This window comes from Clupea harengus, chromosome 23 (genome assembly GCF_900700415.2).
Source record: "Clupea harengus chromosome 23, Ch_v2.0.2, whole genome shotgun sequence".
In the NCBI taxonomy this organism is placed as follows: domain Eukaryota; kingdom Metazoa; phylum Chordata; class Actinopteri; order Clupeiformes; family Clupeidae; genus Clupea; species Clupea harengus.
The window spans coordinates 4,556,559-4,569,944 of NC_045174.1; the positions used below are offsets into that span (position 1 = coordinate 4,556,559).

The window sequence follows — 13,386 nt, forward strand, 5'->3', positions numbered from 1 at the left end:
ATTTGTCATTCTTTTATTTTGCCTGAAATCTGTTCTTTTCCTCTACAGCCTTAAAGAGGGTAGAGGAGAATGAAAAGCTGCTCATAATGAGTTGACTAAAGAACCACACATCCTCATTACTGCTTTAGTAGTGCAAGATGTTTAAGCTGAGACTGGTACACTTTTGGGTTCTATAATCAACCACTAAATGATTACAATTATAACAAAAGCTTTAACTTTTATTATCATTATTATTTTTTATTATTATTACATGCTTATATACCATATTTCCTGTCCACAGTACCGTATTTCCTGTCCACAAATTAAATTACACATATGAAGTTACTGAGGAAAGAAATCCAGAGATTCATATATCTATATTTATTTTTGTTTCGGTTCGTTTTACATCAAAGTACAGAGCTGACCTCTCTAATTGGCATGTCATCCTCAACATCCTCACTCTTTCAGTTGGAACACAGTCACTTTCTTTAATCTGCAATGAAAAGGGCTAAGCTCTTTTTTCCTGCAATGTATAACATTCATAAGAAAAAAAATATGTTCAAAAAATGTGGAATTATTAAAGTCAGTCCCTTCACAAATAATCCTAACAGAGTGACCACAATGCAGGTGAGAGCAAAATCAGAAGAAAGCCAACAACGAACAAGTCTTTTTATACTTTTATACATCTTGGAGATGTTCACCCCTCACAAAGCCAGGACAGAAACTAAAAGCTTGACAATGCTGCCACCCTCTGGTCACATCTTGTGAAGCCATGTGGACTTGGTTACTAGAAACTAGTTCAAGAACGAATCTGGCCCTTGTCTGGTGCAGATCTCCCAGAGGTTTTGGATCTGTTTCAGAGACAGAGGCTCTATAGGGATGTTTGTAGTGTTCATGTTGAACATTAAATGTTAACTGCATTCTATATCCTATTATCAAAGATTATTAAATTGCATCACACCATTTTGAAACATGGGGTAAACATTCATTTGATCAAATAATACTCTTGAAGGTCTGAGGTTGGCTGGTTGTTTTGTTTTGTTTCCATTTAAACATACTGTAGGCCAGTAAGCAATTACTTACAATTACTGTCATCATGACTGGAAAGGTATAAGTTCAATATAATTTAATTGTACTAATGGAGGCTAATTCAAGTAATAAAAACCTAACAACCTAAGAAAAGTGGGATAAGGCTGTACATACAGATATTGTAACTTTCAAAAAATCTAATGCTCACACAAAATGAAAAAAAAAAATGTCGATGGTTAATGCTACCCTATTTGTCAAGCTTTAAACAAGTTATATTACACATATGAATGAACTCCTACACCAAATATCCAATTTTACTCATATTATAGCTTCATTGACATGGTTGACCATGCTTACAGGTAGAGAATTGAGTATAAAATAACGAAAACTGTTTAATTAGTTTTTGAATTACGTGATGGTGGAAAAAATTAATGATTGTGTTCTACTCAGGTATGTCCTGGACCATGTAAGAGCTTGATGTTTAGATGCTCAAATTATAACCTGTTCAATAATAAGCATATCACAAAATGGCCCTAGAACGGCCTTGAAATGTATACGATGGCAGACAGGGTAACACTTACACAGACGTGTGTACAGGCGGATGCTTGAGTGAGGTTATATGAATTTGACAGGTTTAATGGGAATAGTCAGTCATCAGGGAGGACCAGCACGTTCCCTTGAATATCGTATTCTATGGTCTGCCAATCAAAAACGTTTGGGGTTGGCACTCGCTGTCCCTGGTTGAAGTATACTGCTTTAATCTGGTTACCTGACAACACATAGTCCCACATACAGAGGTCGGTGATCTCTCCGGCGAAGCTTTGGACTGCCTCGAAGTCACCCAGGTGTTTGTCCGCATCCTGTCCAAGTAGCGCTGTGCCCAGCGGACGAATTGAATGGCCTGGCTTGTAGATCTGGAGCGCGCTTCGGCGGCCATCTACCCAGAATGCGGCGAGACCTGTGCGCGAGGCCCAGGTGAGGCACAGGTGTGTCCGGAACGTGGTGAGTGGTGGCAGGTGGAAGAAGGCGCCGTCTCCACTCAGGTAGAATGCCATGCGGCCGTCTTTCTCACGCCACACATTCAGCTCGTCGTAGTCAGACGTGCGGTACGCGAACAAGATAATCTGCCGTTCTCCCTCGAGCTCGGTGGCCACGCGCATGCAGAGCGTGAAAGCAGACAGACCCATAGGCTTCTGAGGGGTCAGCTTCACAAAGCTAAAGTCGGTCTCATAAGGGAACAGGAGCACCTTGCCCCCCAAACCTAGTCCACAAAAACATAACATACAAAGGCCGCTAAATCAAATTTGAGTTGCTTGAACCATACAACAATCGTATTCATACATTAACGTAAGACCTCCAACGTGCCTCACAACGATAGCCCAGAGCACACAACAGGCCACATTATACTGGTAAATATCTGACAGACACGTGCTAGGCTGAACTAGACAGGCAGCCTAAATTACAAAACACAATTGTGTGGAATTAGTGAGGTCAGTCACGTGAAAACGAAGTTCTGAGCATGTTTTTTAGAATCTTCTCCTCTATGGTTGTAGTTATACAGAAAGTCTGTCTTATTTTCCTGATTAAAATGAACATTTATATTGTTAGCTAAATTGCTTCGTTCATGCATTTCTATATTGATTTAGTCAAAATGTATTTACCATTATAGATATTCAAGCATAGTACTCATAATGCTTTATGTATTTTTTCATGATGAATAACATGATCTGTTAATTTCTTTACCTTTTGCGGCTGAGCAGAGTGTCACCACACCAGACAGGAAAATGACTGCTGCCCACATTTTGCTGCAGAAAAACAAACAAAAATGCTTCTAGCAAAGTTACAAAATCCTGTTTTGGCTCTTCCTTCTCTGAAGCGTTTCCTAGCTGATATATGAAGAGGAAAATAGCCACTTCATTTTCAAGAATATCCTTCTCTTTGTTTGATGGTCGGGTATTCTACGCTTCCATCAACATTTAGCTTCGGAGAGTTTATTCACTGGCAATGGTGTGGTATTTATTTTTATGTCTGATTTTCAAAGTGGGGTGGGGACACAGGAACTGCCATGTGTCAATCAGTGTGTTTTGCTATGAGGCTGTCTATGTGATTGATTGCTATGCTGGTTACAGTTTAATGTAGGCACACCTATGGAAACCTTTTTAAACAAACATTAGCACGGACTGCATATTGTAGGCCTATACACAGATTACCTGACCTCTGCAACAGATGAATGCAATCTGCACTAGAACTATAATGTCCATAAAGTAGCTACATAATCTATACACCTGTGAAATGCTGCATGGAAAAAAGATAAACAGAAAAATTGTCTATGGTTTTATCCTGTCAATTCAACATTGCCTCAAAAGTAAACATACTAGTCACAGTCATAAATGCTTTAAAGAATTAAAACCTCTTGATTCATGGCAATTTATACAGTCATAAACAAGGGAAATTACTATTCACAAAGAGCAAAACAGTTCATTTTACCTCTCTGTATCAGTGTGGAGATCAGCTGAAGGATGAGAAATGAAGACTGCTGAACACTTCTCGCCTCTCCCCTCCTTGCACTGGCCATGACATCATCCCTCCCAGTACCAGAGACAAAGGCACTGGTGTGTGTGAGTAGGCCAACATGTGACAGTTCCATCACACACTCACATCACGTAAACAGACACAAGAACCGTCCATTAATCAAACAAACAAAAACACTCATCTGGTTCTAGGTCTTGGCCTGTTAAACAAAGCATCTTAAGCCTGTGACACCACAATGTTGGGGCGCCGGTGAGCCTCTGTGGTCCTAGTTTGTGCCGTGTGTCCCGCACCATTGGAACTAATCAAACGCCTGTCGGCGACTTTTAGGCTGATTGAGCAAGTGGAATCAGCAGCAGATCCCGTCGGTGAGTGAGATCACTCTGATTAACGCTGAAGAATGATGAAGAAATATTGTAGAAAATGTTGTGGGCTATATCCCTCAGGCGAAGGAATTCCATTACATTTAGTTAATAATTAACATGGTTTTCAATGTAGGCCCATAATGCCCATGATAAAAAAGTAGCCTACACTCAACAAACAAACAACTAGTAAGTTATGATACAGAACATCTCAAAAAATGTGCTGTCAGTTTAGTGTTCGTGGTGTTCCCATTTGTGAATGCAGATGCACATTATGTCACACTCCCAGTGGCGTTTCTACATTAGAGGCACGTGGGGCACTGTGGTGCAGAAAGCTCAATACACCTGTGCTTTGTGGCAAAATATATCTTATTTTATTTAATATGCAAAGTAGCGATTCAATTGTGAATGTGTGTGTGTGAATAAACTAGACTCACAAGCATAGTGCTGTTTTGGAGTAATTTGATTCGTGTGTGTTTCTGTGTTTGTGCTTGCTCTGTGAAATGCTCTCCGCTGTCCCTCCCCCTCTGGGGCAGCGCTGCAAACTTAAGACTGTTGCTATGGAAACAATATGCGAGCGTGATCGAGACATCCCAAAATTTACATTGGGTTTAGGGGCAGTTGTAATTGTGCCCCTTGAATTCTGCCTAGCAACCCGTGACCAAGAAAAAATAAATCATACTCAGACAGATCTATGCCACTAACGTTACTGCTCGTTAGCTATTGCTAGTTTTGTACTGTTTTGGAACCAGCCTCCGTGTTTCAAGTTGCAGCCTGAAATAATTTCTGTTTATAAGACAAGTTTTGTTCATTTAGCAGCATGATATGTGGCTGTTATTTGTTTCAGTTGTGCCTTTTGCTTCATGTTGTATGCGTGTGCCACAAGCTTGATAAAACAAACAAAAGTTATTTGCACTGTGTGTCTATCCAATCTTTTTTACTTTGTCGCTGTATTATACAACATCTTTGTGTCGCGCTGAGCACTGAAGCATGTGAAATATAGCCTATTTGAAATATGATTTCAGTATTTCTGATTTCTCCCTGCCGGCACTCAAAATGCAGCCCATAGCCTATGCCTACCTGTGCATATAGGCCTACTGCTTATAATAATTAGCTAACTCTATTTTTGTGACGATGACATAGTGTCATACAAAATTGCCCCACCAGATATTTCGGGCTAAGATCGCCACGGCACACTCCTGTTTATCCAAGGAGAGAAGTAACTCGCCTTTGCACTGAAACACAGCTGTAAATAAATATCGCAGAATGTAGGATTACGTGCTTGTTGGCCGTTGTCTATGCAGTTTACTGAAATGCAACTTTTAGGCCCAAACACAGGCGGGGTGAGGCAAACAGTTGTTGTGGCTTCCAAGGCTAAAGTAGCTAATAACTTGCCGATTTAGGCCGGTAAGTCCTTAAAATTAGAAGCGAAACAAAACTGTGGAGACACTTCTTTTGTGGGTAGCGTATTCCGTTCTCGTCGCATGTGTAGCTTATGTCACATACCTATTTATCATTCTTTGTGGTAGGCTATGAAGCGCATGGCTACATATCAATACGTACAGGCCTACATATATCCATGTACGAGCATGCAAATAGAAAATAGGCCTATAAGCCTTCCCTGGAATTCTGTTCCCACAATCTGAAGAGAACTCGATGTTCCATTTGTGTGCGCCAACCCCTAGAGCTCATGGCTAGAAGACAGATCGATGGATTTGCATTTTGAATAGTGCTCAAGGTACGGCTACCAGTTTATCATGTTTTTGACATGAAGGTTCTCAGGTTTTTCTTGGAACAGTCTATCACAGATGACTGGTAATAATTTCAGCCTGAGTACTAGCAAGGTGTTCAGACAGAATAACGCGCCTCAAAAGTAGGGAACAAACCCTGCAGGAGGGCGAGGACCATGCATGTGCATCCCCACAGCACACTTATGTACACACACACACACAGTCAAGGGCTGAGACTGTACAAAAAAAAAACATTTATTCAACATGTAACTAAGTTTGCGTATTCATTTTAATACTTTTCTATTGTCTGTAACGGTTGAGTGGAGACCTGTGATTTTCCGGGGATGCTCGGTGACAATCTTCTTTAGAGTGGTGTGCACTGGTGTTTGAGGCTTTGACGACTGAAACGAAAACCTTCAATATTCAGCAAACAGCATTTTCTTTATAATAAAATGAAAAGAGGAAAAAAAAGGTGAAGTCCACTCTGAAGTTAAGAGCATGAGGCATAAGGGTGCATACAGCAGGGGCTCTGCCCCCAGAGACACAAACATACGAACACGAGGGTCCACACCACCAAGCCATCATCCATTACCTTCAAATATGTCTGACACTGTGGGTTGAGCTTTAATTGTGTGAGTGAGCCTGGCTGTATCTACACACTGTAGCAGAGAGAGAGAGTAAGTGTATGATGAGGTACCATGAGTTACACTGTAATCTGAGAGAGTTACAAAATCTCCTGCAACTGAAAGTGCATTCTAATAGAAGCTCTGAGATCAAGACAGACAATCTCACATGCGCGCACGCACACACACACCAAAAACAAAACAAATCCAGCCACTCGTGTAAGTTATTGATTATACAGCATAAAGAGCCTAACTGGCATCTAAGAACTCTGCTGTTCTAATGCAAAAAAAAAAAGTAGCTCCCATCAACTAGAGTTCAAACGCTTTCTGACACACAAACGTTCTTCCAAACACATCCAGGTATCCCCTGGTGATTTTGTTTCTCTCAATGATGCATCATTTTGCCCATTACAGAACCAAGCCATCCAATTACAGATTTTAATTTTACAATTCCTTAGCTTTTCTCTGCATAACGTTTCCACGTTCTAGACCTGTAAGATAACCGTGCTGTGTGTATCAGTGAGTATTTCTGAATCGTGGCTACATCCACAAGAAAAAATCAGGTCAAATCAAATAACTAAAGTTGTTACACGGTTGATAGTGAAAATAAAAATGTACAGGGTCATGTATACAGAAGTTGAAAATCTTGATTGACATGGCTCCAATTCAAAGCGATTGAATTCAGGCTTGTGGCACAAACAGAGAAAGAGAGAAAGAGGGAGATAGAATAATAGAGAGAGAAAAAGAGAGAAGGAGGGAGACCTGAGAAATAGTCCATGGTGTCCCCCATGTGTAAAGTGCGAGTTCAAGAGGATGTCTGTTTGTTCAGTCTGCTTCACTCCCCTTCCCCTCATCTGCTCGCTGCACTGCTTTACAAGTGTGTGTGTGTGTGTGTGTGTGTGTGTGTGTGTGTGTGTGTGTGTGTGTGTGTGTGTGCGCGCGCATGTGCATGTGTGTTCAATAATCCTCCACCCAGCCATTCTCTTGGATAAAAGCGTCGATCACCTCCTTCATTGCCAGATTGGGGATCAACTGGTCCTGTGTCAGGGGGCTGCGTGTTACTGGATCAAAATGGCCGACACGCTGCAGAACAATGAAATACAGATGTGTTAAAGTTAAGGCTGAATATACAACAGCAGCAGCTCAGTGAGCAATGGCAGTGTGTCTATTAATTAGGGGTGGGAATCTCTTGGCACCTCACGATTCGATTCCGATTCAGAGGTCAACGATTCTATTCTAAACCGATTCTCGATTCTAAACCGATTATCGATTATCAATTCTAAACCGATAAAACGATAATCGATGCATCTCGATTTTTAAAACATTTGAGTTTGCTACTCAGTCTCAAATCACTTCCTACTTTGTGTTTGATAATTAAAGAAAATCAACAGATCTATTTTTTTATTAGAGAAAAAGTGTGTCCTTGTCACAATTATGACTTTCTATGAACAATGCAATAATTGATGCAGCTTGCATTTCAACACAAAATGAATGTGTAAAATTAAAAAAAAATTTTTTACAATTTTTTTTTTTTATTAAAAAATCGATAATGAACTTTTCTGAATCGAGACAGAATCGTTCGAGAGAAATCGAAAAATCGATTTTTCCCCCACCCCTACTATTAATGCATGCGTACCTGTAGGTGTTCCTCAATGTCTTTGCGATCGTATGTGATGCCGCTGGGGGTGATGCAGGGTTCTCTCATCAATTCAAAACTGATCTTCCCACACAGGTAGTCTGGGATCTCTCTTTTCTGCCATCCCCAAAGCATAAGCAAAATGCAAGTTAAAGTGGGTAAATTCATCTTTTCTTACTGACAAAGACGTGTATTATGTGAGCGAAAGAGAGGGGGAGAATCAAGTCAGCACATCACTCCCTTGTTGACATCAGTTTTGGTTCAAGCCAAGCAGGAGACCACACTCACCTTTCTTTTCTCATCCACCTGAGCAAACAGCTCATCCATGTCCAACAGATACTTATCCTGTTCACAAAGAGCACACATGCACACATAGGAGTCAAGTCAAGCCTCACATTCAACCATATCCAATTCTGCTAGTCAGCAAGTGAGTTGAAATGAGGAGCTGCCCAGTTCTACAGGCTTATACAGATATTGGAATTATAGGGCCGATGGAAATGCATTTTTTCCTTAGAAAATAAATAAATAATTTTAGGGTTTAATCCACTTTCATCATAACATGAGTGTGTCAAATCAAGGGGGTTAAACATGACTGCCACTTGTGTTTATGTAAGTCAACATTGTTTTGATGTAGGGTTACTCTTGATGTAGCATTGTGTATTTCCTGTAATAGTCTTTTTACATTCTGTTCCAAATAAGTGGGGATGTGTCAATCATTCCCTTGATAATGGACAATTTCCTATCAGTGTAAAACAAAGAGATTTTGTTTAACAGAACGGAAGATGTCCTTAGATAACTGCCATTGACGCTAACCGGAAGGGCTTTTCTACTATCAATCCAAAATATTCCAACTTCTTTTTAGTTCCATATTTATATTAGATGATTTGCTTAATCCTCCACAGGTTTGAGCACCAGCTCCATGCATCAGTGAGATGTACTGTATGTGGCATGAGTGCTGGGTTTCACTTACATGTTTGGACTTGATTTTGCTGACCTCACTTCCACTCTGATTATCATCAACTTGCTTCTCTCTGCATTCCTCGATTTCCCTGAGGACAAGTAGTTACAATGACTCTTTCCTAAAAACTTGTGGATACTTAATCCATTAATCCATGCCAACTATCTGTTTCACACAAGTTAAGCTGCATGTGCTGCAGAAGAATACCCCCTCATATCACACCATTGTTTTTACAGTTTGGATTTCAAGGATGCACTGTTATTTGTAGATAACCACACAGATTTAAATCTAGAAACGGGTTGTGCATACATATACAGTCCTCATTGCCGTTCCAGTTATGCATACACACCTCTCTTTTTCAGCCAGGATGAGTTTTGTGAGATAGGCATGCAGATCATTTTCCTGGTTGATGCGTTTGTCCTCTAAGCTGTTCCAGCGTTTCTTCTTTGCAAGACGCAGTGCACTTGGGATGTCATCACCAAAGTTCAGACGTTGCTCCTTTGCCAGGTTAAAGGCTGATCAAAATAATTTGTATTACTGACACAAGAATGGATTTCTTCTCACCAAAATGACTAAAATAGACAGATGTGTCATGCCTTCTACAACTCTATATGTGAGTGTTTACCTCTCTGTAGGTTCCCTATGGCCTCTTCATAATTTTCAAGCTCTAAGTGGCATTGGCCCAAAAAGAAGTGTGCTTTCACTGATTGGCTGTCGAGTTCAAGGGCGTGTTTGCAGTCAGCTAATGCTTTGTCGTACTGCTGTAGTTTCACGTAGCACAGGGCACGGTTTGTGTAGTACACAGCTACCGATGGATTTCGATTCTGTCAACACAGATATAAAACATGTAAGCCATATGCAGCAGAATGAGATGTTACAGTTACATCACATTCAAAGTCATATCTATACACACACGTCTATGCTACATTCTGCTTCCCCCCATACTTGAACACATCCATGTGTTACTTGCTGTAGCAATTAGTTGCACAAACTTTTGCACCAGGGGTTGAGAAACATTTCCATTAAAAGATTGCCATCAGAACAACAACAAAAAATCAGTATACATGGAATGTCTGGTGACTTGCCATCTCAAAAGCACAGAAGAAATGTGTATCAGTGCATAATCTTCCTACCAATGGAGAGTACACCCAATGCTACATTCGGACAGCATGCAGGGTGGGACTTTACGGATAAAACTGAAGGAGGGGGATGCATTTTGTTCAGTTGTTTCAAAACGGTTGACTTTCACCAGTGTCAGACCATTAAGGGTTGTACCATACAATACTTATACCATCATACATTTGCGCGACCCCTTTTGACAGTGATGCTGTGCCAAACGTCATGCCTTTGTCCGTTACCAACAGGCATTATGTGTAGGCCTACTAAAAACACCGTGCAGTCAGGGTTGAACTGATGCAAAAGAAAACACGTTGAGACGTATGTGAATATTAAGCTTCGAGACATGACTAAAATGCTATCATGTTTTCCTGATGAGTTTCACTAACAATCTTTGCAACTGGGTCCATTCAATGAAATGGTAACATCACTTTCTCCACCTACTATTGCTTTGCTGTAGCAGGTAGCGGCCTCCTGGTATTTGCGGCAGAGAAAAAGCCGGTTGCCCTGCTCCTTCAGCTCCTGCGCGGACGAACTCTTCTCGGGGCTCCCCGCCATCTTCTCGACGGGCTCCGAGGTGGCAGAGCCGCCCTGCTTCCCTATCCTGTTCCCCGTTTCTTCGACTTGGCTAAGGCCGCTCCAGGGAACCGCGTCAACTGAAGAGATGCCTAGCCTTACCCCTCACTCCCTGGAAAAGAGAAATATCATGCGGGACTCGGATGACGCAATGCACAAATGGGCGTGTGTCCACATAGTGACAGTTTTGTTGAGAACAGCACCTTTCTTCAGCAGGTCTACTGATAAACGTTACTTGAGCATATATCGATGCTCAGTAGAGTACAACCTGTAGCTACCAAAGGCCGGGCCAGGTAACAGTTAGCTCCTAAGCTAGTTAGCTAACTGTCACACACACACACCCCTAACAACTTTTATTTTTGTGACAGCAAATGTTAGCGTTCAAGGTAACGATAGAAATGTAATAGGCAGGTATGTAGCGGTAGCCAGAAATGTACTTCCCTCGTATCAAAAACATGTTGGGCGAACGAAGTATTAGCATGGTACTTATTTGATTACACTTAGCTACTGTAGTTGATGGTAATGTCATGGGTAACGTCTGACGACCATAATTTAGGAGAGACCTAAGATATGCGAAATTGTGCAAAAATATCCATAAATTACGAATGCGTAATTTCTATCGCAAGATATCAATCTGAAATAAGAGCTGACACCTGTCTAGCATGTCAACGTAGACATATTATGCTACGTTTGATCGTTGTTTTGCTAACGTTAATACAGCTAACGATAGCGGCCAAGCTCGTCACTGAAACACATACATAACGTTATTCATTCCAACCTGCGTTCGCTTTTTCGCAAGAAACGATTACATGGCAACGAGTATAAGACAACCTACCGGATACAACGACAGCCAACACCAGTGTCCCAAAATCCAGTTACGTTAGCTGTTCTCAAATGTCGGGGGTTCTTGGTGGCTAGCTCACAGGGGCTAACAAGCTACTGTGCTAGCCAGCTAACGTTAATTATTTTGCCTTTGGTCTGGTTATCTGCTGGTGGGTCCCCTCTCCTCAAACCGTTAAAATGTTACTAAATTACGTTTTGGGCACATCTTAACTGTTATCTTCCAGCCAACTGAGTCGATTCTTCAGTATTAAAGCTACTGTTTTTAGACTTTTTACTCTCTCGGAAGGAGCTCTCATTTTCTGCTTGTTTTGAGTATGTCGTCACGCGGCCGTGACCGGAAGTTTGATTCGACACTGTAAAGAAATGGTTGTGTACGTCACACTGGCCCACAAAAAGCGAAATCACAGTGAAAGTAAGGTAGCTACATACAGATAGATAGATAGATAGATAAATACTTTATTAATCCCGTGGGGAAATTCTGGTGTCTTACAGCTCTCTCATATTTACAATAATTACAAACAATATATACAGACAATACAATACAAACAAACAATACAGTTATGTACAGTGTAGGATGTAGAATGTATAGCGCAAAACAGTGTATTCATATAGTTATAGTTTTATGGCAGCTGGGACAAAGGACCTCCTGTGTCGCTCAGTCCGTGAACGTAGCGTGTTGAGCCGCCCGCTACGGAGGCTGCTGGACTGTCCAGCCCAGGATATGGTGGAGGGGGTGGTTAACATTGCCCATGATGGCCAAGAGCTTGCTCCGCATCCGTCTCTCCACAGTCCCCAGTGAGTCCAGATTCTGCCCCACCACTGAGCCCGCCTTTCTGACCAGCCTGTCCAGCCGCCCAGTGTCCCTCTTAGACATGTTGCCTCCCCAGCAGACTGCAGCATAGAAGAGCACGCTCGCCATAACTGATTGATAGAACATGAGCAGCATCTCCTTGCATACATCAAAGGACCTGAGTTTCCTCAGGAAGAACAACCTGCTCTGTCCCTTTTTGTATAGTGCACCTGCGTTAGCCGACCAGTTCAGCTTGTCGTCCAGATGCACCCCCAGGAACTTGTAGGTCTGCATCACCGCGATGTCCTTGCCCTGGATGTTAATAGGCTGCAGATGTGGCTTAGACCTACGGTAGTCAATGACCAACTCCTTGGTCTGGCCGTTCCTCTCGTTCCAGTCGCCGAAGGCTCTTATCAGGTCCCTGTACTCCCCCTCCTGCTCCTCCCTCACACACGCCACTATAGCCGTGTCGTCAGAATATTTCTGGACGTATACAGGTATGAGCTCAAACACCCATGCTAATAAAACATGTTTGCGCGAGAACTTTCTTTCCTCTTTGACCAAAGAACCCCCTTGAAATTCTTTCAATCTGATCGTGCACCACTACTTAAAGGTATGAGTAACATACTAGTGGAATATTTAAAGAGCTACTGCATACTTAAATGTGTTTCTTGAGCTGGTAACTACATTTTATGAATGTAGTGTGATGCTGGTGTGAATATTGACAAAATTGCCATTTTATAAAAATCCATTTTTTATGGGTTAAAAAATGGCTCAACATGCCATCTACAATTTAAAATGATCCTGCACCTTTCAAGGCTGATGCTGACTAATCTACTACCAGGGTTATCACTTTTATGGCAGTTGTTTTCTGGGTTTTTTAACGCTTCCGGGTTTCACAATACATCGTTCCTTCAGGAAAGTGTGCATACAGGGCTCAAAATGTCTGCACGATTTGACAGTGGGACAGCCCTAACCCTGCACAAATTTAGTGGGAACACAAGTCAGAGAGTGTGGAGTCATTGGGATTGAGCCATACGGTGTTTCTAGGTGTTTCAAGGCCAGGAAGGATCCTTGATGGCTGCGTTTTCAAGGATGCAACATATTTGAATCCCACCAAAGGACTGTTCCGATACCTAGGAGCCTTCAAATTCTAGCAAGGACAGAGTGCTTCGCTCAGTGAATTTTCAAGGATGCAGTCGGCACTGACGTGTA

At 41.7% G+C, this 13,386-nt stretch overlaps 2 protein-coding genes across 4 annotated transcripts; both read right to left on the minus strand.

Annotated features, from left to right (window-relative positions):
• Positions 1–210: 210 nt before the first annotated feature.
• crp1 (C-reactive protein 1) lies at positions 211–3,582 on the minus strand. Of its 3 annotated transcripts, none has more exons than XM_012831029.3 (3): positions 3,496–3,582; positions 2,752–2,813; positions 211–2,269 (listed from the first exon to the last, which is right to left on the minus strand). In XM_012831029.3, the coding sequence occupies exons 2-3, from the start codon at positions 2,807–2,809 to the stop codon at positions 1,656–1,658; spliced, it is 672 nt and encodes a 223-aa protein (XP_012686483.1). In that variant the 5' UTR covers positions 2,810–2,813; positions 3,496–3,582; the 3' UTR covers positions 211–1,655. The 3 variants fall into 3 exon arrangements, with proteins under 3 accessions (XP_012686483.1, XP_031417203.1, XP_031417204.1); XM_031561343.2 differs by having other exon boundaries at positions 2,752–2,839; positions 3,496–3,515; XM_031561344.2 differs by having other exon boundaries at positions 2,752–2,836; positions 3,496–3,510.
• A 2,278-nt stretch (positions 3,583–5,860) lies between these two features.
• stub1 (STIP1 homology and U-Box containing protein 1) lies at positions 5,861–11,740 on the minus strand. Its single transcript, XM_012831054.3, has 8 exons — positions 11,374–11,740; positions 10,407–10,650; positions 9,472–9,670; positions 9,196–9,361; positions 8,859–8,937; positions 8,177–8,233; positions 7,889–8,005; positions 5,861–7,335 (listed from the first exon to the last, which is right to left on the minus strand). The coding sequence occupies exons 2-8, from the start codon at positions 10,518–10,520 to the stop codon at positions 7,210–7,212; spliced, it is 858 nt and encodes a 285-aa protein (XP_012686508.1). The 5' UTR covers positions 10,521–10,650; positions 11,374–11,740; the 3' UTR covers positions 5,861–7,209.
• Between the last annotated feature and the right edge of the window lie 1,646 nt (positions 11,741–13,386).